At 39.7% G+C, this 27,453-nt stretch overlaps 1 protein-coding gene across 3 annotated transcripts in view; it reads left to right on the plus strand.

Annotated features, from left to right (window-relative positions):
* Window positions 1-27,453, plus strand: part of LOC136435818 (uncharacterized) — a 41,282-nt gene that overhangs the window by 12,093 nt on the left and 1,736 nt on the right. The window contains exons 2-4 of one of the 3 annotated variants that reach the window (XM_066429533.1): window positions 20,530-20,579; window positions 21,027-21,197; window positions 26,636-26,814. In XM_066429533.1, coding sequence (XP_066285630.1) covers window positions 21,034-21,197; window positions 26,636-26,814 — 343 coding nt within the window. In that variant the 5' untranslated portion in view covers window positions 20,530-20,579; window positions 21,027-21,033. Of the gene's footprint in view, window positions 1-20,529; window positions 20,593-20,655; window positions 20,771-21,026; window positions 21,198-26,635; window positions 26,815-27,453 lie in introns of those variants that run through there. The other 2 variants (XM_066429534.1, XM_066429535.1) reach the window with 2 other exon arrangements.

The raw sequence follows: 27,453 nt of genomic DNA on the forward strand, positions 1-27,453 counted from the left end.
GTTTGATAAAACCGGCTATCAGTTTTCATTTTATGTTCGATCGTTTGTTCTCGACCGGAGAGTTCGTTTTTATGTCACTAACACCGGTAGTTCTCGTGAACGTTACTAACAGGAAAAGGAGCTTACAAGTTATTTTCACAAGCAGGCCGTAGTTTATTAAAAAACATAACGTTCGTAACGTTACCGAGTACGAAACTAGTTGATTATCGGACGATATGCAATAAGTATAGAATCCATTTGTCGGTCAAAGAAGCATAAATTACCGTCACAAAAGTGAACATGACATCCAGGCCGGTTCAATGTTGGGTCGATCCTAGAAAATCAATGATCATCCAGTGGCAAAATCGTAGCTGCAAGGCAAACAGTCCTACAGGCGACAGCCATGGAAAAGAAAGTTGTGTCTCTACAGAAAAGCCGTGCGTGCTTCGGCTCCCAGTGACGACTCTCCATGCTTTTTTCATCCTGTACGTACCATTCTTTTTTTCCTAGATGTACCTAAAACTATGCTCATACTCATGCAGTCATACTGCGTGCAAGAGATCAGGTCTTTGCGTCAATTTTCCAATAGCAAATTGAACGAAATCGCGACACAACTTTTGACAAGATGGCTGCACTGAGGTGTGTTCACCGCATCCAAACGTAAAAGAGGGAAATCACGATCACATTTTAAGTTGATAAACACAATGACATTTCTCTATTTAAAATCGAAGGATTACAAGAAGTTGGGTGTGATTTTAGTGAATTGTATTAGTTTCTGGGACATACATAACTTTTTTCATGTATCGATGTGCTTACCGTGTGCTTTGTTACGTTGTGATGCTATCATCCTTCAGGCGTTTCATGATCATGTTTGGCGCGAACCTTTCGCCTGAGCTCGTCCCAGTATATGATCAAGATATATACGGTGAAATACTAATAGAGCCGTAAATATCTGTATGACTGTCATTAAAAGAGTACAATGAGGGCAACAACACGATATTTAGAGGCGCTCCTTGTTCGAGTGAATCTTGTGTACTGGCCCCGCGGCCGTAGGACCGTAGGCACTTCACTGAACTTCAGATCTTTAAGAGCTTACGGGGGCGTGTCTCACTGGGGCCAGGGCCGCCCGGCGTGAGTTTGATGTTTTTAAGGCGTGCGGTGCTCCGCCCCTGGCCCTGGACTGCTAACAATGCGTAACAGAGAGCCCTGGAAGTACATCGTAGGCTTCTTTCTTACTAAATGAGCGGTTGTTCTAAGATTCTAGTTCCACTTGTGACAGAAATTAGTCTCCCTTCAAAATTTTGTTTGGACGCACTCAGCCCAGCTGAGTGCGTCTTTTCCAAAAGAAGTGCGTCCAAAGACGCACTGAGGTATGCCTGGCGAGTTCGGAGTATCACATGCAAACTCGTCTGTTTGTGATTATTCAGTTGATAGGTGTGTTTTTTACGGTGCTTGGAAGATACAAATGTTTTTTTTTAGTACTGCACTGTTTGCAATGACAAGTAAAAGTGCAGGCAATGTTGTTCTTGAAACTTTCCGACCTTCCGCAAAGAATGACTTCATGTTTCTAAAGTTTATTTTTCTGGTTCATTTATATATAAACAAGATATATATAGACACAACGAACAAAAGAGAGATTAGAAAATTACCATCTTAGATATTAATATCCCCCAGTTTTCTCCTATATACTCCTGCCTTCTGCTGTATTCTGCTTTCTCCTATATCGTCCCGTTGTCGGCTATATTCTCCTAGTTTAATTATTTCTCCCACTTTCTACTATATTCTCCTACATTCTTTTATATACATGCATTCTCCTATATCCTGCTATATTTTCCCGCTTTCTTCTACAATCTACCACTTTCTCCTTTGTTCTACTGCTCTTTCATGTATTCTTTTATATTCTTGTATAATTTCCCGCTTTCTCCTGTGTTCTGCTGCTCCGTCCTGCATTATCTATATTCTGTTGTATTTTCCCACTTTCTTCTACAATCTCCCACTTTCTCCTGTGTTCTACTGCTCTGTGCTGTATTCTCCTGTATTCTGGTACATTCTCCACCCGTATCCCACTTACTCGCTTTCTCCTTTGTTCTAATCCTCTGTCGTGTATTCTTCTATATTCTGATATATACTCCTACTTTCTTCTACAATCTCCCACTTTCGCCTGTGTTCTACTGCTCCGTTCTGCCCTCTCCTATATTCTGCAATATTCACCCGCTTTCTTCTACAATCTCCCGCTTTCTGCTATATTCTACTACATTCTCCTGCCTTCTCCTACATTTTCCCACTTTTAGTGCAGTAATACCTACAACGTACTAAAAAAGTATGTTCTACTATTTTTTGCTATCCTATATACTCCTTCTTTCTGCTACATTCTCCTGCATTATCCTATATCCTGGTTTCTCCTACATTCTACTGGTTTCTCCCATATTCTCTTGGTTTCTCCTATGTTCTCTTGCTTTCGCCTATATTCTACTAGGTTCTCCTATATTCTCCTGGGTTCTTTTATATTCTCCTGCATTCTCTTATTTCCCCTGCTTTCTTCTATACTCTCCTGCATCCTCCTATATTCTCCTGGTTTTTTCTGCTTTTTCCTATATTCTCCTGGTTTCTCCTATATTCTTCTGTATTCTCCAATATTCTCCTATTTTCTTCTGTTTTTTTCCCATATTCTTCTGGTTTCTCCTCTGTTCTCCTGCATTATCGTACACTACCAAAACTGCCATTTCTTATTTCTCTTTTCTTCTTATTTTTTTCTTATGGAGACAAAGATTTTTTCCACAAAGAATTTTAAGAAAATCAAGAAACCCTTTGCAAAATCTTTGTATGTTCAATCTTACATTAAGATTTTTATTCTTGTTTTTCTTAGATGAAGAGAGGATTTCTAGTATGATTCTTTATCAGCAAGAATTTTCTAGAATTTTTAGTCAATCTTCCTTTTTTATTCTTCACACAATATCTGATTCTTGTTTGGTTAAATTGAGTATCTTACAGAATCTACTCTTAAGATTTCTATTCTTGCCGTACATGGAAGTTCTTTAGACTTTCATTTCACTAAGAAAACATTCTTGATATTTCTTAATGTAGGAAGTCTGTGAAGTATGATTCTTGCATTTCTTAGTAATATTTAAGAAGATGGAATGATTTTCTTGACCAAATACAGTTAAGAAAAATGAGAAAATCAAAAGACTGTAAAACAAATAATTCCTAAATGTTTTTCCGTTCAAATTCCTATTCCACAAAGTTAAAAGAAGATGATTCTTGCTTTTCTGTGTTATCTAAATTTAGAAAGTAAAAATGTAAGTTCTAATTTGCATGATTTCCTTTATTTTCGCAACATTGTAAAGTTTAAGAAGATAATTATTGTTTTTCTTGTAATAAGAAAGTAAATCATGCTAAGGATGATGGGTAATTCAATAATCCCATCATTCTTTTCTCTTAGGACAGTTTGAATGTGGACCGTTGAGTGTTGGCTCCAGCTGCATTTGTCCGATGTGCGATTAGATCTTACAATAACAGGGAGAGATGTGGCTAGTTTTGTGAGGACACTTTTTGGTATTAAATGGGACTCGTAGATGACTTTTTTAAGTTCCAATTGCTTTCTCGGGCCAACGCCATCAACAGATATGCTCCAGGTATGTTATAGCCTCGCTTGCATGAAAATTACTATTTACCAAGTGAATAATCTTAGTTTTGTGTTTGCGGTTGCATGATACAGTCAACCAGTAATTGCGGAACATGCACTTTTAGTGCAGTAATACCTACAACGTACTAAAAAAGTATAACATTTTCAAAAAAATGCCCCCACCCCATGCATGTAAAAGAGGGAGGGGGGCGATATAGGATAATGACAGTCATATTCTTTGAGTGTTTTTTTTTCTATGCCTGTTGGACTAAAGAAGATGCCCCCGTCTCAAGTTTGGACAATCTTTCAACAATTACAAGTCATTGATTATAAGATGCAACACTGCAGAACTGACAGTTTTCGAAGGATAATTAGTTATTTGTATGAGTACAGAGAAAAGGAGCTGTTATCACATCAGTTGTGAAACATATATATTTATATATATATCGAAACAATTGTATTGCAAACTGGTTGATATTTGCTTTGTAAATTTTGGTTAAGAATGGGCATTAGAAAGAAAAATCCAAAACCGTGTATTAAACAATTCTTCTTCTTTAAACAATTACATCGATAATGATAAATATGATAGGACCATATTTACATTATATTATCATTGATTTAATGGTATTCTTGATTGAAGACCTCCATCTTAGTTAAGAAACTCATTCTAGGTGTAAGAAATCATTCTTGAGGACAGAAACTTTAAGGTATTCCTATTTCAAGAACCTCGCTCTTGGTGCAAGAAACTCATTATAGCCAATAGAAATTCATTCTTGATGACAGAAAGGTATTGCTTGTACAAGAAACTCACTCTTAGTGCAACTTTTTCTTAGAACATTTTTCTATGAATTTATATCTTAGATAAAAATTCTGTGCCAAGGAAGAGTCATAACAAAAAGAAAATTTATGTAGAGGTTTCATATGTGTGAGGAAAAACAACTTGGTCGGAGAAAAATATTCTAAGAAAAAGTTTACGTCCTCACTGACATTTCCTTATCCTTTCTTATTCTTGCACACAGAATAATTTTCTCTCTGGAGGATAATTTTTCTTCAACAAAGAAAAAACATTTTTTGTAGTGTATATTCTCCTATATTTTCCTATAGAGTCCATTCCAAGTCACCAAGAGGGTTGTTATTGTCATAATTTACAAATGTTTTCAATCTATTGTAATTATTTCTGTGAGAGATTTGATACTTAAGAAATATTTGGAATGTGATTTCAACTTTAGAAATATTCCACCGGTTTTCTAAAACTTTAGAAATATTCATCATGTGGAACAGGATATTTCTAACAGTTTCTAAACAATGGTAACAGCATTCTACCATTATTTCAATTATTTACAATTTCTTACCATTTTCTACCATTATTTGTAACATCTTTATAAATAGGTCGGAGGGCTGGGAAGAAAGCAATTCACACATAATTGCCAGGTGTAGGGAAGGATGCTCTCCACAAAGGACCAAACAGTAAAATCTAAAGATAGACAAAAGCAGACAGAAGGGGCGGATTAGCACCTACATTCATGGGGCAATCACCATTCTACCGGTATACCATTATCTACCCATTTTCTACCATTTTTTTTTAAATATTTGTAAAAGTGAAAGAATCATATAAATGTTTAGAAATTATTCTCAATAAAGAGATTTTTGTGCAGTAACTGTGTAAATGTGTCTAAACTATCTAATTGAATTTCAATAAATTCAAATTTTCCTATTCAATCTTTAAAAAAATTAGAACTGTTGTTACTCATATATTCTTTTATTAGAAATAATTCAAAATTATTACAAATATCATTCAAAAACCCTCTTGGTGACTTGGAATGGACTCTATTATCCTAGTTTATCCTATATTCTCCTGCATTCTCCAATATTCTCCTGCTTTCTCCTTATTCTCCTGTTTTCTCCTATATCCTTATCCTACTTCTTTTTTTCTTTATCCTGCTGGTTAATCCTATATTCTCCTGGTTTCTCCAATATTCTACTGCTTTTTCTTATATTCTCCTGGTTTCTCCCATATCCTCCTGCATTTTTCTTTACCCTCCTGGTTTCTCCTATATTGTCCTGCATTCTCCTAAATTGTCCTGCTTTCTTTGTTTATTTGTTTATTTATTTAACCAGGAATAAAGTATCGCCTGGCGGCGTTTTTCAACGATTCCTGGGGGGTTCAAACCCTTACATAATAGTTCATAGCAACAATAAAAATTCAAATAATAACAAACTGGAATTAACTTGAAAATATAACTATTTATCAACAAGAAATCCTGAGTTCGATAATAACTGAAATAACGATAACGTAATAGGCTAGAAATATTTAGCCAAAACATAATGATGAAAAATCAAAACAATGTTTCTCCTATATTCGCTCGCTTTTTACTATATTTTCCGGCCCTCTCCTATATCCTCCTGCTTTCTCCTGCATTCTTCTAAATACTTACGCCACGAAATCCGGTATTTAAGCATGCTTAAACGCAGCGTAAACGTGACGTTTATTCACTATTAACGAAACTTAACGACCCCTATACGTCTGCTTAAAGAGATGGGACATTTTTTTCAAGTGAAAACTTATCCGGCGCTGAATGAATTCCTTCAAGTAGGTCCGCAATGGGGTTCCTTTTATCAAGACTCTCTACGGATCTCCTCTTAAACATAAAAAAAGCGTAGGAGCCGACAAAAATAAACTAGAATTATATTGGAGAAAAATATTTAACAGCTCATTGAAAACTTTTTTTAAATATATTTTGTAAACATATAGTTCAAATAATCATATTTTATGTAAATATTAAGTGGCGCTCCTGTAGCGGGCAGCCGCGGTTTTGTACCTCTCCCCTGCAGAGTCCTTTTGGTGTCTTCAACCATCGTTTTTTGGGGTATTGTGCTATATATAGATGTTACTGTATGTTATGTCAACGTATGAGGGCTGTCTAGAATTGAATTCTGCCGTGCTCTATTGCATTATTGACGTCTAACCGAGGATCTCCGACGCGTTCAGTGCCAAGCTGGGATAATGGGGGCCTCTGGCGTCCTCCGATACTCCCTGGATTTCCTTAGAAGCTTGCGACGTTCTATGCCCTCGGTGGATCCATGGGCAAACAAGACTACCAAGGATAGACTCTAACTCAATGGATTGAGGCGGAGAGATAGACATCGAGGGAGAAAAGCTGGAAGAAGTATGGCTCGCAAGATCTCTACCATAGTCAGCCATCGCCCTCCCTCTGGTTTCTTCATATTCAAATATTCCCAGCAATTTCGTTAACAACAACAGACATGCAGAAATGCAGGTGCGTACCTCTACAGCCACCGAAACAAAGGATCACTACAGGTCTTCTGTCTTCTGGTCTACATGTGCAACGCTCGCTCGCTGATGAACAAAGTAGACGAGTTTGACCTCACAGTACATCAGTACAAGGCTGACATTGCCAGCGTGACGGAGACCTGGTTTTCCAGCGAGTTCCTGAACATTGACAACTACACACTCATCTCAACAAGCAGAACGGATCGACGAGGAGGAGGAGTTGCCATCTACATCCACGAGAACGTACAGACAAGACTGATCCCTTATGTCCGGGTACCTCCAGAACAATGAGTGCGTGTGGGAGTGGGTCCGTCCCAAGCAACTCCCACGTCAGGTGCCAGTTATTGCAGTGTGTGCTACCTACATCCCGCCGATCTCTAAGCACCAACAACTCCTCATTGACCACCTTGTCAACACAGCTAATCTTCTGAAAACACTCAACCCAGACGTTGGATTAGTACTTGCCGGTGACTACAATCGTCTGGACTACAATCCCCTCGTTCTGTCACACCGACTGGAACAGGTGGGCAGCGCCCCTACCCATGGGGACGTCACGTTTGACGTCAAAGTCACCAACCTCAAGTCCTTCTACCTAACCCCAAGGCCACGAATCCGATAGGAACTAGTGACCACAAAGCTGTCTGGAGGAAGCCTGGAGTCCGGCCACAGATGCCAAACAAGACTAGGAATGTTCGTCCTCTACAAGACTTCAGCATACGAGCGTTCGGCCAATGGATTACCTCACACAGCTGGAGTGAAGTACTGGAAACCGACACAGTAGAGACAAAGCAGCTGCATCCCACCTCACCCTTAACTCTGTCATAGAAAAGCATTTACCACTAAGGAAACGCTTTCTACATCACAATGACAAACCATGGATGTCAGCCTTGCTTAAAGACTTGATCCACAGGAGACAACAAGCACATGGTAAAGGCCACATCATACTGTACCGTTTCCTGAGGAACAAGGTTATCCGCGAATACAAACTGGCAAAGAAAGAGTTCTACAGTGATCACGTCGAGGGGTTGAATAGATCAGACCCGTCTGAGTGGCACAAATATGCGCGACGCTTGGCAAACCTCTCCAAACCTACTTCCACTGTCCACGTGCCAAGTGTGGACCCGACAGACAAGACCGCCATCGCCGGAGCCATCAACACCCACCTAGCTACCATCTGCCAGGCTCCGCCTCCTCTGGACACGGATATTAACTTGCCGGCCACTCCGCCGCCGCAGATTGACCCATGGCAGATGTACCACCGCTTGAAAAGAGTTAAGGTGACGTAGGCTCCAGGACCTGATGCGATCCCGCCTACCCTTATCAAAGAGTTTGCTTGCGAGCTCGCCACCCCACTTACTGACATTACAAATGTATCCTTGCAACAGGGCAGAGTACCACTTGAGTGGCGTGACGCGATAGTCATGCCTGTTCCGAAAAAGCAACCAGCAGACCTGGACAAAATCAGACCAGTGTCGTTAACATCACAGTTCGCTAAAGTAGTAGAGGGTTTCGTCCTCTCGTGGCTCCCCCACGACATCTTACCTATTGTGGACCCCAGGCAGTTCGGGAACCTCAGAGGCATCCCCACAACCTACTGTCTGATAGACATCCTGGACTTTTTCTACAAAGGCGCAGATGGGGAAGCAATCTGTCGGTAACCTTGTACTGACAGATTTCAGCAAGGCATTTGATAGAGTGTGTCACACGACAGCTATCACAAAACCCGTACAAATGGGGGCACGGTCCTCCCTTCTTCCCTGGGTATGCAGTTTCGAGTCGGGCCGTAGACAGCGGGTCCGTTACCAACATGCTCTGTCACACTGGAAGTTACTCACCTGTGGGGTGGCTCAGGGAACTTCGCTAGGGCCTCTGATCTTCCTGGCCTTGATCAACGATGCTGGGACACTAAACAGCGACTTCTGGAAGTATGTCGATGACCTCAACCTGTGGAAAATCCGACCGGTCTACTCCCCTTCAACCATGCACAATAACTTAGACGAGTGAGACGACTGGCCAGACAGAAACCACATGCTGCTGAACCCAAAGAAGTGCAAAGTTCTACATATGTGCTTCATGCGAGGACCCCCACCTCCCCTAGTCCTTACACTGGGAGGCCAAGCACTCACCGTTGTTAAACAAGCAAGGCTTTTTGGTCTCAAGATCCAGTCTGACCTTGGATGGGACGCTCAAATGGACAGTATGGTGTCAAAAGGGATCAGTCGACTCTTTCTGCTTTGCAGATTGCGTCGAGCTGGTCTTCCGACAGAGGACCTGACGGCCATCTACTATGGGTGTGTTCGACCGCTCCTCGAGTATGCAGCACCAGTTTGGAACGCCGCTCAAATCAACAGACAGGAACGCATTCAGAAACGTGCCTGTAAGATCGTATTGGGTCGCCAGTATACCTCTTATACGGACACACTGAGAGCATTAAACCTGCAAACTCTTTCTGACCGCATACACGACCTCGGCTTTAACTTTGCAGAAAAAGTGAAAACAATCGCCACGTTTCTGTTACTGGCTACCTCCGACTCGAGGAGAACAGCATGGCGGACTGTTGAGGAACTCACTTCAGTACTCTCAAGCCAGGGGTACTTAACGATACAAGACGAGTGCGAAACCTGGGCTGGCTCAACTTCTTGGTGGACGAAAAAAACTGATCTGTTATTCCAGATGGCAGTAACCTTGCTTTTAGCAATATCGAACATAGATCCAGCTTTTGATTGTGTTGGTCAACGTCTCAACGATCATTGGGAAGTATGAACTGTTAACCACCCTACATGTACATAGTAATATTATCGTTTCGACTTTACTGTATACGTCATTGTAAGCTGCGACACAATTCAGTATCCACTGCAATGCCGTTTTGTCCCATGTTTTTATTAATGAACCAATTACTACTTTATTTTGTTACGTGAAGCTGCTAAACAGTGCCAATTGCTCTGTTCAACTTCTTCATTCTTTGAAGTTTTAGATACTCAAATAGAGAACTGACATTGTTGACAAATAGCCATGTAAAAAAAGGGCTTTTTTGGTCATGGTGGGACCGGGGGTGGGGTGGGTGCCTTTGATGCCCTCGTATTCCGACCCCTGCAACTCCTAAACTAAATCTCGTATGACCAATACGTTTTCAGAGGGTAGCGAAGAACTATTTACAATTCTGTAAATTTGGTGAAAAACTGTAGAATCATGGCGAAAGTCAATTAGCATCTATTTCAACGTATCTTTAAGCTTTATTTTCTACTGAGATTGGCACAATAGAGAAAAGTCTCCAAATATGCTGTTTTCAAAACATGCTTTTGAGACTTGCCTACTGTAACTCCTAAACTACTTATTGAATGACCACCAAGTTTTTAGAGGATGATGCACATGTAAATTCATATTACCATAAAAACTTTTGTGACATTGCGACGTAATATGGCGTCATTATGATGTAGTTTTAAGTATCCTATCCGCCATCTTGGGATTATGACCGATGACGTCATCAAATAGGAATAAATTGTGACCGTTGAACCATGAATGTTACATTGTATTAGATAAGATGAAAACGATGTAAGATAGTAAATGTGGTGAAACATCAAAGGCTTGAATCGCCTTTGTTTGAACTGAAATTAGCAGATTTTGTAAGATATGCCTTGTCATGGCAACTGGAAAAACACTGAACTTCCTTTATTAATTTGAATTCTTTGTTTATGACATTCTATGAAAATTTACTAAGTTTGATGTCTCAAGCGTAAGCCGTTATGCAACCTGAAATTCGGCGTGGGCCTCAAAATTCCCCTCCAGGTCAAAATAGGCTCAGTTCAAAACATGTCCATCTGATTTTTTGAATCAATTATGATAATGAGCTGGAATTACCCATACCGAAACATGCCAAAACTTTCCTCTTTCATTGATAAAGTAACCTACGGATAATGATCAGCGAAATAACTGAAAAGGGAGATTTTACTGAACAAAACATTTTGGAGTTAGTTTTGACCCCGTTCGGTCATTTTATTTCCCAGAAAAGTTAGGGTGTTAGAGGGTTAATGTGTAGGAAATATTGTTGTGTTCTGTGAGACTGGATGTTGGCTTAGTTTTTATTTGTTTTTGACCGTTTTGACGGGTATCTTCTGGCGTCCAGTTGTACTTTAGATCGGTAACCGCGGTATAATAGCTTTACGAGTAGGATTTAACCATTTAAGACATTGAAATATTGGGCTGACATCTTTGAGGTTAAAAAATTTAGAAGACATCTGGTGGTTGTTTCGACAATATCTTAATTCCAAGATCAGTTCTTAAAACTAAGCTATATGAGAAAGGTACAACCCATTGGAGAAAGCGGGGTACGTACCGAGTGCATATCAGTTCCCTCCGATTATACATCAGTTTTATCAACATAAACTCACAGGGAAAATTTCGGAAGTTGAGTTCAGGTCAAGTAGGTTATCATTATTAGATTTTTGCCCTATGTTGACAATTTCGTCAGTGCTAAGAACAGCATGGCAAAGAAACGTAAATCCTACCGATGTAAGTCTCTACCACAGGCTGGCTACAGGGTTTGCTTGAAGAGTTTTGCCATAGGGTTTGATTGGCCGGAGAGGGATTTGAATGCTAACTCCTTTGGCCCATTATTCCTCTTTTCACCTCCCGTTTACGATTCGTACCCCCGTATATGGGTCTGAAGGAAGCCAGATCCATACGCACATGGTTATTTTACCCCGTCGAAACTTGCCCATGCTTGTTTAATACGGATAAATGGCTTCCTTGGTTTCTTTTGTCCTGATAGGCGTTTGACAGACCTCCAGTGAATCTGTTGTTTTTTTCAATCTGTTTCGAAGTCCAACAGAGTACCTGGTTGGTTTGCACATGCTGGTTTAAGACGGATAAATGGTTTCCATGGTTTCTTTTGTCCTGATAGGCGTCTGACAGACCTCCAGTGAATCTGTGTTTTTTTCAATCTGTTTCGAAGTCCAACAGAGTACCTGGTTGGTTTGCACATGCTGGTTTAAGACGGATAAATGGCTTCCATGGTTTCTTTTGTCCTGATAGGCGTCTGACAGACCTCCAGTGAATCTTTTCTTTTTCAATCTGTTTCGAAGTCCAACAGAGTACCTGGTTGGTTTGCACATGCTGGTTTAAGACGGATAAATGGCTTCCATGTTTTTTTTTTTTTTATCCTGATGGGCGTCTGACAGACCTCCAGTGAATTTTTTTTTTCTTTTAAATCTGTTTCGAAGTCCAACAGAGTACCTGGTTGGTTTAACTGTTGGTTTTGCACTTTCGTAGTTACCAGTATCCACAAATTCCTGTTTTGTTAGCAGGCATGTCTAAATTGTTTTCCAGCTTCCAGAAAGCTCTCTATTTAGACGATACAGGGTCCTTGTATCGTTTTTCTTAGCCCCTTTCTCAGTGCCTTTCTTTTCCAATCGGTGCCTTTTGCCTGGACGGCAACTGTTCGCCATTTAGAAACCCTTCATCCATCCTGAAGATACTTACATATTTGTAAATGCGAGAAAGGTATTTTTGTCTTCTTCTATAGCCAAACTATGTATGATTTTAGCATACAATTCCGTGAATGGAATCCGTTTGCAACGGAAACAAAGGTTTGGTCTTTAGGCCACCATAGTCCTTAACATTGCGGGCCCACCCTTTTCTTCTAAATATGAGCTACACAAAGGTAAATCTATACCTGTACCGAAAATCAACCAAATTGAATTACCCTGTTGATCACTGAAAATGGTTTGAAAAGGCTTTTTTTGTAAATTTACAAAATTTACGAAAACAAATAATCTTTAAACTCTTTCTGTACTTCACTACAGGTATGTCTTTGAAGATAGGGGTAACAACAAATAATAGAATCAATAAAACATTTGTCAACTCGTAGGAGTTATAGCACTCCAAATATGGTCTATTTTGGAGGAGACTAATACCTTCACCTGGCGAGAATCCTAAGTTTTGAAAAATGTCCGGTGCCATGGAAACCGGTGGGCACAAACCAAAATCTTTTCCAAATTTGAAGGTTTAGACCAAGGTCCTACCACCAAACAAACTTTGAAAATTGATTACACTGCGTACATAACTGAGTTCTCATACATTTCACTTTTTTTTTTCCTTTCTAGACGAATCTTCTAGAAGATGATTATGAGGATATGCATCAGCCGATGCAAGCCATGGGCCATGTTAAACGTCGTTCTTATCTTATCTATAGTGATCGTATACCACCAACTCTATCTTATCTTTCGACAGCGAGTACGGTAGGCAGAACGGCTTAGGGTTATAAGGGACCAGATAAGTCATTACAGAATTGTAGGGAACAATGGAACTGGAGGCGGGCCTATAGAAACACATAATGATCTACTACATGTAGAACCAATCTCAGACAAAGTCTCACAATCGTTAGACCCAGGTGTTGAAAGAAACGAGGAGACAGTCAAGATGAAGAGCAAAAATACTTAACTTTGGAGTCCAAATTCATCCAAAATATGTTAAGAAAAAATGGCTGTCCGAGCACCTCTGCTTTGAAATGCGTATTTCCAGGTCAAGCTTATAACTGGTAAAAGTGGGGTCAACCGGAAGTGCAGTCGAGCGGAAATGGATTAAAAAATGAACAAGAAACTAGAAAGGCAACATTTGCGAGCAAATACAGAATGTTTAGCCATACTCCTCGCCATGCAAAAAATGGACTCTCCCAAAATAACAATGGACCATTCTAAAATACTTGCACTAAAAAAATGAATCACCCCTGTCCAAAATTGAGTCTTCCAGTAGCACCTCAACACAATATGGACCAGTCCACAACCATATCCGCTAATTGATTAACAAATACACTTCTGCTAAAAAATGGACTTTTTCATAATCATTCCAGCTCAAAATTGAAAGAAATAATTAAATAATCCTCCCCTTGCAAGAATGGGATATTCCGTGCCATTTCCATGTAAACCAGTCGAAAAATATCCGCTGAAAATTACACTCTTGCGCATAATCAACCCAGTTAAAAATTGAATTAAAAAAGATCAACCCCAGGGAAGAATGAAGTTTTCCATAGTATACATATGAAGACTTGACAGGAGACGAAGGAAATGACCAAAAACAACATATTTGAGTCAATTCAAAGTCACCGAGAGGGTTTTAATATAATATTTGTAATATGTTTGAACTATTTTGATTAAAAGAATGTCTAAGTCACAATAGTTCTAAAGTGTTCAAACAATTAGAATTAAACTTATAACATGTTTGAACTTATTTCACATACGTTGGAAACATTTCGAACGTAACTACACAAAAATCTCTTTATTTAGAACAGTTTCAAACCATCTATCCAAATGTTTCAATGTTCGAACAATTTGTAACAAAAGATTTTCACAATTGCCCTCATAAACAAAGAGGTGCTAAGTCCTCCTGTGTATTTCTGCCTATTTTCGGTGGCCGCGCTAGACCACCAGCGGATTTGTTTTGACGGAGCGTCACCCGCGCGCGACGATGTACACTGTTCGGCATGGCTAATATCCGGCATTTTCCCGCTCCAAAACACTCCACAAGACCCACGTTTTTAGTGTTTTGCCTCTTGTGCAACACGATTCGATTTGCATTACTAACGGGACGAAAATGATAGAAAAAATTCACCCCGTCCCGGCGTCCGTCCCAAAAACATGAACGACATGAAAATATATTTTCTTACAGATTCAATCACGAAAATCAACAGCATTGGATTCCAAACTTTCGCAACGGCCGACCATTTATCATGGTTGAACTTCCTTCCAAGGCGTGCGATAGATAAACATTCCCGGCACATAATAGTCACTAGTACCAGACTAACGCAAGCTCATGATGATAATAGGGAGAAAGTTTGTCAGTGAAGTTTGGCCACCAGAGGGTACATTCATTTACGTTACAAGCTAGCGCAAAGGGGCGAATCATTGACCTTACCGGGGACTGACTCTACTGGCCTAATCATTCCTTTTTTGCCGAATTCTACGATCCATACGCCCGTACGTAGGACATGTAGGAAGGCCTGGTGGTGGACGCTACACATCACGGGAGACGCGTGTTGGTCCGAGACAGACAGCGGCGTGCTTTCGATCGCGTAGCGGCGACGCACCGCTGCGACAACGTGCGGGACCAAAACGCCTGTCCCCAGTGAGACCATGTGTTTTGCGCGGCATGCCCCGAATCCGTCTACCATTGCTGAATGTAGCCCGATTCATAGAGGTCTATTTTGTAAGCATTATTTCATGTACCCCTCAGCGTGAGAATTCCTTGTGCAACACTTCGCTACATTATATGTTTAAGTTTCCCCGCGCACCGCCTACCACCCGCCTTTGATCATGTATGAAGTCGGCGGCAGAGAGAGATCATCAATCAATTTTGACAGGAGTGTCGCGCCAGTCTGAGGAGAAACGATCTCCCGTGTTGTGTTGAAGAATTTGGAGTTTGAAAATATCTGGAATAACTAATGCTAGAATAAACATTCACAAAATCATTGATTTAACTTGTTTTCTGTTATAAAATTTCCTAAACTGCAATTTAACCACTGAGTTTAAGGGAACATGGTGTTTTCCCGATAATCACGTTAAATGTTTATGTCCGGTCTTTCCTCCTCGTAAGCAAACTTCCAGCTTGGCCAGGTGCAAGGCACTTCGGGTCAATGACCTGTAGGTCATATGTAGTATTGAAAGTGACAGAAGTGGCAAATATTGTCAAGAAAGCCCAAAATAAATCGTTTTGAATATATGTATGCCAAAAATGGGAATGTAGTCCTTTAAATATTTGTTCAAGCCACATATACAGCAAATTTCAGGTCATTCGGTTGAAATACCAGGGCGCAGGAGGCCAAGATATGCTAAAAATAGCCTAAAAACCTCAATAAAATCACTTTCAAGGTCAATATCAAAAAAAGGAAAAGAACGCACATTGGTTTTTGCCTACATTACCTCTGTACCAAAATTCAGGTCATTTGGTCAAAAAATGACAGAGATGAATCGATTTGAAGATTTGACAGGAGAAGAAGAAGAAACATGAGAGAAAACAATATGTTTAGCCATACTTATGGCTAAACATAAATACGTCACTACCTGCCCTGCGTCACTAAGGTGCTCAAGGCCAGCCTCACTCATTGACTCTTAACTAGCCTTACTCATGGGCTGCTGACAAAGCGGATCAAGCCTATACTGGGGCTCCTGTCTATTCTTACCCGTGGGCTGTTGACCAGCGCCCCAGAAAGGGGCTTCTATCAAGCCTGACCTAAGAGCTTTTGCTAAGGTTCACAATGAGTACGTTACTGATACATGCAAGCATCCGTTGACAGGTATTTTCCATTACAATGAACAAAAAAAATAAAAAGGCCGGGTTTGGAATCCATGAAGTCCTGTTCATAAGACAAAGGCGTTCAAAATTATTAAATCGTTGTTTAAAAAGAAGAAAAAAAGATGTCCACACGCGGACACGATCCAGGGTCTTTCGAATCCCCATACTAAGATCGAAGTCCTACGACGTAACCGATTGAGCAAACTTGTAACTGGCCATATGATCAGCGGTTTTAAAGGTTTTTTACTTTGGGCAAGATCCATTGTTGCCAAGATCTATTGTTGCCATAAATAAACTGGGCACAGAGTATATTTTACCTTAATAAATAGCGTATCCTCCAGACATGAAGCGCTGAAACCAACGAGCCGGCGTGGACGTCCAAACGCGATGGGAGACCAACAATGTTGCCGCACAGCAAGCTTCAAAGTGAAAGGAAGACATTAACCACAGCATCATACAAGAAATTAACTTGACTCGTATCATAATTTGACACATCATATTTATTTCTTCAGATGTTACCACATTTGTGGAAGGATTAACATAACAGCTATGTTTGCGTAATGCAGCCCGGACCTACCCTTGCAAGGATATCATTTGAATGTGATAATAAGCTACTTTAATATTGTAATGAGCCAACTGCAGCCTGCATGCCTGTAAATATGCAGTAGTTTAAGTGATAATTGCCTGCCGTTCACCGCACCCAGTCCCGCCTGCTGTTTGAATTTGAATTACGCGCTAATTTCTCCTGGTGAGCGAATTGAGTACCCATGCAAAGGGAAGAGTCCTTAGGTTTTAGCAGACTGCCTTGTTATTGTATCGTTATTGTTACCAAACCTTACAAGACCTGACCACCAACACAGAGACAGACTATGCAAAAGTAGTACTGAGTGGGAACAAAACTACAGCAATGCAGGTTGGTGACCCCCCCCCCCCCAAACACACAACTGCAAGTCAATGGTGAACCAACAAAAAACGTTACCCAGTTCACATACCTTGGCAGTGTTATCACTGCCGAAGGGGACAATGACACAGATATAAACTCCCACCTAGGCAAAGCAGCGGCGGTCTTCAGACGAATAAACACCGTGTGGTCTAGCTACTTCAATCCGTGGTTCTCCCCACGGCTCTTTATGCCAGCGAGACATGGAAAATTACAGCAAAAATGAAAAGAAAACTTGACGCATTCCAACAGCGGTGCCTTAGTAGGATGTATAACATAACTTATAAAAATAGAACAACAAATGAAGAAGTTTACAATAGGAGTGGGACAAAACCCCTTAGTATCACCATCTCGGAAAGACGAGTAAAATACACAGGCCATTTGTTTAGAATGCCTGTGGAGCGAAACGCAAAAACAGCGCTCAAATGGAAACCCGACAAAGGGAAAAGAAAACGGGGAAGACCCAAACTCACATGGAGGCACATGCTTCAGAAGGACCTTGACGAACTGGGGATTACCCTGAAAGGAGCGGAAGACACGGCTAAAATTGCACAAAATGGAGGATGCTTGCTCCCCGATGTGCCACTTGGCACGGGAGGATCTAAGTAAGTAAGTCTAAGTAAGTCTTGTTATTGTATGTCTTTTCTGAACCAGCAAATTGCATAATAGATCAACTATAACTTTGTGGTAGATAAGTTTTGTGTTATTGTACAAACCAGAGCTAAGCATTTAATGGGGATGAGGGTTCTTTTATACTACAGACAAATAGGATTCTAGCTATGGAAAAAGAAATAAACCTAGAAATATTGAACTTCAAGAAAGCAGTAGTGTTATTTTCTTTGTTTAGTCTGCCTGGACAAATGCTGCTGTACTTGCTGGAAATTCAGACCTTTTGTAGATGTTTCGGGAGAAATATATACGCAGGATACCGATTTTAGTTTTTTTTTTCTCTAATGTTTATATCGCATATAACATGAGGTCCTCTATTCTCTGTTAGTTAGTCTGAAAGACTATGACTTGAGCCTGCGCAGAACCAGGATGATACAGTTCCTTTACAGATGAATTCAAATTCAGGTCAATTTAATCTCCAAGCAGATGTCGAAAGGCAAATGGTCACATTTCTTACGCCCCCGCGGATAACTGATCAGCGTAGAAAGGCCCACCGCTCCGTGTTACTGGGGCCCCGAAAAACTTTACCATTTAACCGTTTGAAATCTGCTTGGAGGTTAGTTAAACTGGACAATCTGGGTGTAGTATAAATGCAGAATGAGAAATGATAATAACATGCATGCAAGAAGGTCCTTTTAATGTTTTTGTGTCACTAAATGTATATGTATACTTTACCTCCTGGGTGTAACTAAGTGAGATTTTCTTTCCTGCCGAAAACATACTCAGACTGCACACTGATATATGCCATCGAATTTTTAAGGGGAAGGCTGTTCATGTGAATTAACATACGTACACCGGAATACACACAATGAAGATTCTTTAAGAGACTCTAAGACAGAGTTTACCGTACAATGAAGTGAACTTCAAACCCGTGTAGCGCGGCACCCGACAATTGTCGGGTTCCACATGCATGTTCTGTACGCGAGCCCCGACAATTGTCGGTTTCAAGGTATTCCCCGAATAAACATGTAAGACTGACGTGTGCAAATCCGGTTTTCTCTAGTTTTAGAAGTTCATTTTTTACTTGAAGTTCAAAATCATTAACTGGTTTCAGCTTGCTTGTGGTGGAATCCTCGCCATAAGGCTACTAAAATTGGAATGTAGGTTTTCGTCTGTGATTATTTCATGGTTACTGGATTTATCTTGCATTCGATTAGTATGGACCAACAATCTGAAGTTTTTTTTTTACCTGAGAACGAGTTGATTTAGTTAAAGATAATGTTCTTCTTGTCTAGATCTTTCTTGGTTATACGAGTAAGTCTAGTGTTCTGTTTTTTTTCTGGGTAGTGTAGGCACCTCTTGTATGAGGGTCTCTGAAAAGTTTAGATTATAATTTACACAGCTTTTTAATTTACGTAAAGCTGAAGCGCATCTTTGGTTGAAACATTTTTCTTGTTTAACCCTATCTATACTGGGGGTAAAAATACCCGCGAAAACTTTGACATCGTATGACTGTCAAACGGCGTATGCTAGGACTACCAAACTTGGTGACTTCTCCTTAAATTTAGTTGGCAACAATAAAATGATAATAGTATAAGTTTATCATTTTTCAATTTGCCATGGCAACGGGTTTCTGAAAGGCATATTAAGCAAAAATCATAGATTTTTTTAAAACAATGATATTTCTTAGGTTTTCTTGCTCAACTACACTAGTTTTCCTACATATATAGCATCATATGTAATAAGATGTAACTTTCATGATTTAATATTCATAATTTATGCTAATTTGATGACGTAATCGCTCAAAATCCAAGATGGCGGACCATTACACTATTTTAGGTATCAACAGGCTCTCACCTTCAAAATCGTCACTACGTGGGAATTTCTTTACCAGAAACATTTAGATTAACGTTTCTAGTCTATGTTTAATGTTTTTGGTGTCATAAGTGGAAAAAAAGTATTTTTGAAAATTTCAAAATGGCCGATCCAAGATGGCGGATCCCAAGGGGTCGCTAACAACACGTGACGTCATTTAATGACGTCATTTTGACGTCAACGTAGTTGCCATTTACGTAAAATGTCTTGGTAAACCTTAAAAATCAACAATACAAACTATTTTGTTTAATACCTTTAGATATTACGGGAATTCCATATTTAGCCAATAAAATCATATCAATGACGTCATAATTACGTCATATTACGTCATAACGTCACCAAAATTCTAGGAATTATAAAACTTTACATGAACATCGCTCCCAACAAATTTGGGAATGATACATCATACCGTTCAGAAGTTATTAGGGGGGCCTATTGAGCCCACCACCCCCCCCCCCCCCGTTCCCAGATATCCCCAAAAAGCCCGGTCTGGATAGGGCTAAGGCCCAATATATGGGAAAGTAATAAAGTGACCTGATTTAGATTCATGTCAAAGGTAACCCTATGCATGTTCTATAAAATGAATGCTTGCAAAGGTTAATGTCATGTTTTGTTGCTGTGTACGTGTCCCTAAAAGAAGGCCATATTTTCGACATGTGTGGAAATTGATATTTTGGGCTATGTTTGAAGCTCTGAAATTATCAAAAGTGGAATGTTTTTACAATTTAATCGTTTATCAAAAGTACCCCTGCGTATTGTCTATCACATGAATGCGTGCAAAGGTTGGTGTCTTATTTTGTTGCTGTGTACTTGTCCCTAAAAGTAGGACGTATTTTGTACATTGTAATAGACACCATATCCATGTTACTATACTTTGCTTTTCAAACAGCAGTCAATAACCATATGCACGCTTCATGTTAACTGCAGTTTAACAGTTCACCTGGCCGGAAACTGTATTTTCTGTCACGTTGATAAACGTAAGCCATCCAGGTAAACAATACTAATATACAATTTGTCTTACCATAGGAACTATCCAAACTCATTTTACATACGAACCAATTTCGCTTATTCACTAGTCGGACTTTGCCATGTTCAACCTGTTTTTCTAGTTTATTGTATAAAAGTACTGATTAGTTCTGCTAGTTCATTCTAGTAACGCTCAAGAAGGGTGGGTGTCACTCGAAATGTCCGGAAATAATCTCAAAAATTTTTCCAGTAGTAGAGTTTAAATTGTATACTTTAAAAGAATATAGGAGGATTTCTCTCCACAAAACCCAAGCCTGTAATGTAGACTGATTTCTTTCACGTAACGAGTACGGTTAAAAGAATTGCATCACATCCATAAACGACAATCTGTGTAAGAATCGGTAAGCAGCAATAGGCACATGATTAAAGTCCTATATTCATGTCTTTATCTATTCCAGTATCTAAATGTCTGGAAGCAGAATTGCGGAAATGGATCCACGCTGTACCCTGGAGCAGTTCAGCCTGCTGACACGTCTGATGTCGATTGGTGAGAGACTTCATCAGACGGGCCTGCCAATTGACAGCATGTTCCAGGCCATTTACAACATGGAGCAGAGCTATTGTTTGGGGTATGTTGCTTGGGTCTTTCAGACTAAGACGAATCTTCATTCAAATGGTAGAGATATTTAGTTTTTTTTTTCCTTTCCGACTTTTATATTACACTAACAGATAGCAACTCTACGAACTGTTTTGCCTCGTGTGTTCAACATCTTCTTTATTTCGCAAAGAACTCATAAAAAGGACACATTTAAAACACTCGGACAATATGAAGCGGTTAAAGAATCACCTCAGTCGGCACCTTAATCAGATCAGCAGAAATATTTTGGCGCAGCGGTAAAAAGTGCCGTGCATCAGCCATCAATAATTCACTTATAAACATATATCTTTTAACTGCACACTTTGCATCACACATCTTCCGCACGATGTTTTTGTAGATCAGTACTGTTGTCTTAATATTCCATATATGAAGAAGTGCTGGAAGTAAGGCATGCATTTGCATGACGCATATCAACAGTTACATTAGTTTCGAATGCCGCCGGAAGAGACTTATTTGTGGAATGAATCCCATCTTTTACCACCATGAAAATGCAACATTTTATCATGCAAGTTAGGTCTTGATTTGCATAATTGATATCTTTCTTGTAAATGTTGGAAAAAATCTGAAATAACTTCAACATATCTCTTTATTCAGAACAAATTTACATTTTAACCTTTTAATTCTTAATTTTTAAATTTTTTGACTGTTTGAACATGTTCTGACGGCTTACAACATTTTTCAAATGGCAGATCTAGGATATTTCACCCATGATCATAGGTGCTAGTCAAGCTCTTTTGTTTGCATATTTTTGGATTTCACAGTCGGGTACTTCTGGCTCTTTTTCTTGAGGCGTCTTTTCACCAAGGCATATTTCACAGTACTTTGCTAGGATTCAATCTACTGACGCATTTAAGAAATGTTTGAATATTTTACTACATGTTAGAACAAATAGTAAATCTATCGTGCAGCAGTCTGGAAACTGACATCAATAACGTGTGCGTTGGAGTAGGGCAGGAAATATTTAAAACATCAAATAAATTTTAGAAATGGCTGTTAACAGTTACTTATCTCACCCAGTTTGTTACAACTGTTTCGAAAATGCTAGAGCAACAGGCAACAAATATCCACGCAAAATTGTTGAATTAACTCTTTTGCCTTATACGTTTCTTGTTTTTTTTTTTTTTAAATTTCTGTCAGCAAAAATATTATTCTGTATGCAGGAATCCTTGTTTTAAGCACAAATAAGAATCCCTGTTTGAGCACAAATTAGCAAGAACGTTCAAGAAAATTATCATAGTAGAATCAAATTTAAGAAAAAAATATCTTAAGGAAAGAATCTTTAAGAATACCATATCCAACCAAACAAAAACGAATCTTACAGTACGACAGCAAAAGATAATTTTCTTATTTTTCCAGAAAATGCCCATTGGGAAACATTATGCTAGAAATAGTATCTTAACTTCAGGAAAAGAGAAATAAAATTATTTATGTTATAATTGACATAGACAAGACTTCGCAGAGGTTTCTTGATTTTTTTGTCTTCGTATAAGAAAATATTTCTCAACATAAGAAAACAAGAAAATAAAGAAAAAAAAACAAAAAATATTTTTGGTAGTGTATTTATTTATCTTTGTTACAGAGTGCTGATCGGCTTCTATTGGTATTTTGTCATACCCTGGTGCTTTGCCGCTTTTGAGGGCTTTCATGCGCTCTTCAAGTTCATTGTCGCTAAGGTGGACTTCCTGGCTTACCGTAGTCTCACGCTGGCGGGGAGACGCAGGTGGTGGGGCAAACTTTTGGGCGAGGAAAGTGTTCCATGATGACAAAAGGTGCTTTGAAGACACAATTGGCTCACCCGCTAAGTGCATAGATTGCATTTTCACTGTGCTGTTTGTCTTGTCACTGAGTATCTTGGTTAAATGAGTGATTTGTCGTGAGTTGCCTGTTTGCTCCGCGACTTCCATGTCTCTTATCATACTGACAATGTAACTTCGGTAATCTTCCCGGGTCGATTGTGAAATCGCTTTAGATGCTTCTTCACGTCGTTGACTGTTCATGTTTTGGGAGGAGTTTGCCTGTCTGTGTCAGTTAAGGCATTTTTCGTCCCGGCGCTGACGAGCCGTTTATGTGACGGGAGAGCGGTGCAGATGCTGGCTCGGACACAGACCTTTGGAGGTTTTCCAGCGACTCGGCGGGGTTATTTGGGTTGTACTTTTGGCAAGCAATGTTGGCTTTGTTTGTTTGTTTGTTTGTTTGTTTATTTTTATTTTACAAGGGGAGTTACATCGCCAACTGGCGTTTTTCAATGAGCCCTGGGGGGAAAATCCCCAAACAAAGTTGTTTACATAAAATAACAAGTAACAAAACATAATGTGAAATAAAATTGATATGAAACCAAAGTAACTTAGATAACATATCAAACAAAACATAATATTACCAAATATATACATTAGCATCATATGCTAGTGACAAAATATAATGGAATGAAATGAAATGAAATCAGGTTGAATTTGCATATCAATGTTGACATAATGTGAAATCATATTAATAAATGAGTGAACCAAAAATATATTTACATAAGAGATAACCGAAATTTAAACACTAGTGGAGTTCTCTTGTATATATACTTTTAAAAGCACCAATAGATGTTGCATCTCTTACTTGTAGTGGCAGTGAGTTCCATAGGACCGCGCCAGAGAAAGGGAACGATCTCTTCTTGTACTGTAGGCGTGCTTTTGGTAGTTGAAGCTCCCCTTGTTTGCTGAAACGGGTGTTGTGTGTATGGGTATGGGCAGAAGTTGTGAAAAGTTGGGACATGTGTGGTGGTGATAGGTCATTTAGTGCTTTGTACATTAAGACGGCCTAAGCTCTTTTGTGGTGCCTCTCTACAGTGGTCCAGCCTAGTAAATTCAGAACGGTTGCGCTGGGAGTGTGGCGGTCGCACCCTAACACTACCCTGCCTGCTCTGTTCTGCAACTTCTGGAGTTTATCTAAGGAGCCCTTACCTCCCTGGTCCCAGACACTGCTGCAGTATTGGATGTGGGGGAGAAACAATGTATTATAGATTACCAGCATAGCTTGCCTGTTCAAGTATGGACTGAGGCATTTCATAATTCCAATTGTCCGAGCTAATTTCTTGGAGACAAGTAGAAAGTGGTCATTCCATAATAGGGCATTGTCAATGACAACTCCTAGATGCTTAAACGTGTCGACTTGTTCCAAGTCTGTATTAGCTAGAGTAAGTTGTAAGTGCTGGTCAGAGGCTCTGGATCTTTGAGAGGCAACCAGCATAGATTTACACTTGGTAGGGTTTAAAGACAGCTTATTGGCGATAAACTACTGAACTAGCAGGGTAGAGTCTTTCTGGATTGTTTCCTGTATTGTTTGTATTCTATTGTGTGCGAAGTATAAAATGGTATCGTCTGCATACATGGCTACTTTACATGACCGTATGCAGTTAGGCAAATCATTGATATACACAATGAAAAGGAGGGATCCAAGAATGGACCCCTGCGGAACGCCACGGGTCACATGAGATGTTTCGGCTGAGTTAAGACAAGTACGCTGCAACCTCCCAGTTAAGTAAGATGTGAACCATCTACATGACACATCGTCGACACCGTAGGCTTTCAGTTTACTCAACATGATGTCATGGTTCAGGGTATCAAAGGCCCTGGACAGGTCACAGAAGATCACACCGGTTTTTTGTTTTTTTGTCTATTGATTCAATCCAGTCCTCAGTTACAAAATGCAGGGCAGTCTCACAAGAATGGCGCTTTCTGAAGCCTGACTGGCATTGTGAGAGGAGTCGGAACTGGTTAAGGTAGCCGTATAACTGGTTGTGAACAGTCCGTTCTACTATTTTGGAAATACCAGGCAGGACAGACACTGGGCGATAGTTACTTGGCATGGTCTTGTCCCCTTTCTTGTGGATGGGCATGACTTTGGCAATCTTCCACTTTGCTGGGAACTCTCCTGTGGTCAGAGACTTGTTGAAAAGCTTTGTAAGCGATGGGGCAAGGATTTGTGCTCCTGCTTTCAGGAGTCTATTATCAATACTGTCCATGCCAGTGGCCTTTTTTACATTCAGAGTTGATAACTGTTCAGTGACAGCCTCTACTGTAACTAATGTGAAACTGAAGGTGCTGTTTGTCTCTTTCACAAACTGTGTTGGTGAAAAGGGTGAGACGGCCCCAGTGAATGTGCTACATAGGTCCTGTATGACTTTATGAAAGAAATCATTAAAAGTTTCAGCCATCCCTTTGTTGTCAGAGATACCCTGCCCTTCGTGTTCCAGATATGTAACAGTGTTTGATGTCTTGTTTAACTCTGCTGTCAAAGTTCTGTAATAACTCGGCATCATGCTGAATGAATGCATGTCATGTCCCATTTCACTTTACTGTCCTGGATTTAGGTTGCCTAGCGGGGTGATATGAGATCATAATCGATTTGCAATGGCTTGTACTCTGGGTCTTTTACCGGGTAGGTCGCAGTTGATTTGCGTCTATGGGGTCGGAAGTAAGTAGAGGCTCTGTGAGGTTTGTTTTGCGTATCATGCCCCTAACGTTGGCTTTACTGCCGTTTTGTCCCTAACGTTGGCTTTACTACCGTTTTGCCCCTAACGTTGGCTTTACTGCCGTTGTTAGATGGCATATCCCACCTTCCTTTGTGTTTATTGACGAGTCCATTCTTGATAGAGTGCCCATTGTTTGTTGGTTCTACTGTCGTCGTCCTCTCGTGTTTTCGCCGTGTTCACCTTTATTAATAGACATGTCAGAACCAGTTTCATACTCGTCCGCACCTTCCGAGAACTCGTTGCTACAAAACAATGATATATTTTCTTAAATCACATTGAAAGCATAACATATATCGAATAAGGAAAATGTGTAAATATTTAAAAAAAAACAATCAAATATCTATCTAATTAAGCGTCATACTCTACCACCCATGCACACACACTTGTACCCTCGCCAATTTTTTTCACAAATATCATTTTTAGTTTGCTTTTTTTGGTGATTGCTGTTGATAAATAGTTTCAGCCATGTATTAAAGATATTCTGACATGTTTTGTAAACAATTACTTCATCATTATAATCTATGCAAAATAGTTAAAAAGCATCTTATAGTAAACATTACATTTATATTAAAAAGTCGTTTTGGCGCACGCACGCTCGCACTCCTGGGGTCAAAACAGACCCATACGGTCGGATTTAGGTCGGATCATCGAATGAGTTTCCGGAATTATTTCATATTCATTTGTTTTGTTGTATACTTCATTTTGACGGGGATACTCTGCCATTGACAAATACCTTTGACGAATTCTTTCATAAAACAACATAGATGACACCATGATGTTAACCCTTCTTTAGTTCCTATGTTCTAGGGACAATTGATAGCTTAATAAGGTTACATAAGTTTATCCCCTTTTGTTAGACATTTGAATCCGATGTTGTTATCGTAACTTTGCAGCGAAAAATTGCCTGTGTCAGGAACTGCACCACTGCAAGTTTTCACATATGATCAGCACATGCTGCTGACGCGTCAGCTGGCAATACATCAGAGACTTCAGGAGACAGGCCTGTCAGATGCCAGCATCATCTACAGCCTCTTCACCATGCAGATGAAAACTGGGAACATCGATATCGATGGTATATTATTGCAAGCCAAACTTTCGAACTGAGAATAAATATAAGATCAAAGCTTTTCACCCCAAATTTATACTATTTTCTTCTTGTGCATGAACCGTTCTGAGTTTGATTTGTGTCCTGTCGTCGTATGTATATTTTCGCAACTTATAGAAAGTTTCAATGATGTCAAATATACCAAGTTATTGGGTATGCAAAGCCGAAAAAATATGTAGTAGAGACGTGAGAGCTAGTAATAAAGGTATATCTTAAATTAATAGAAAAGTTTGGGGTTGAAAATACTCCTACTTTAAAGTTTCCCCCTACTTTGCCTCTGATGGGACTACATAGGAGTAACCCATGATGATGATGCTTAAGTTTAAGAAGAATAAGAATTCAAACTGTATGACGCATTTTTGGCATTTTAGATGTCTGGGCTTTCTGTGGATATCTGGGAGGGGGGAGGCATTCCCATCAATGCGCATAGTTTTCTTTGATATATATATGTGAGCTAAAGAACACACGAGGTACGCTTGCAGGTGCTAAGAAATTGAAATAGGCTTATTTTCTGATGACAAATAAGGCCAAATGCACAATAGATGAAAGGTGGTGTCGGGTGCAAGTGGTTCGGCCAAGAGCAACAGTATATGCACATCTACGTTG

The sequence above is a fragment of the Branchiostoma lanceolatum genome, chromosome 5, assembly GCF_035083965.1.
Source record: "Branchiostoma lanceolatum isolate klBraLanc5 chromosome 5, klBraLanc5.hap2, whole genome shotgun sequence".
NCBI lineage: Eukaryota > Metazoa > Chordata > Leptocardii > Amphioxiformes > Branchiostomatidae > Branchiostoma > Branchiostoma lanceolatum.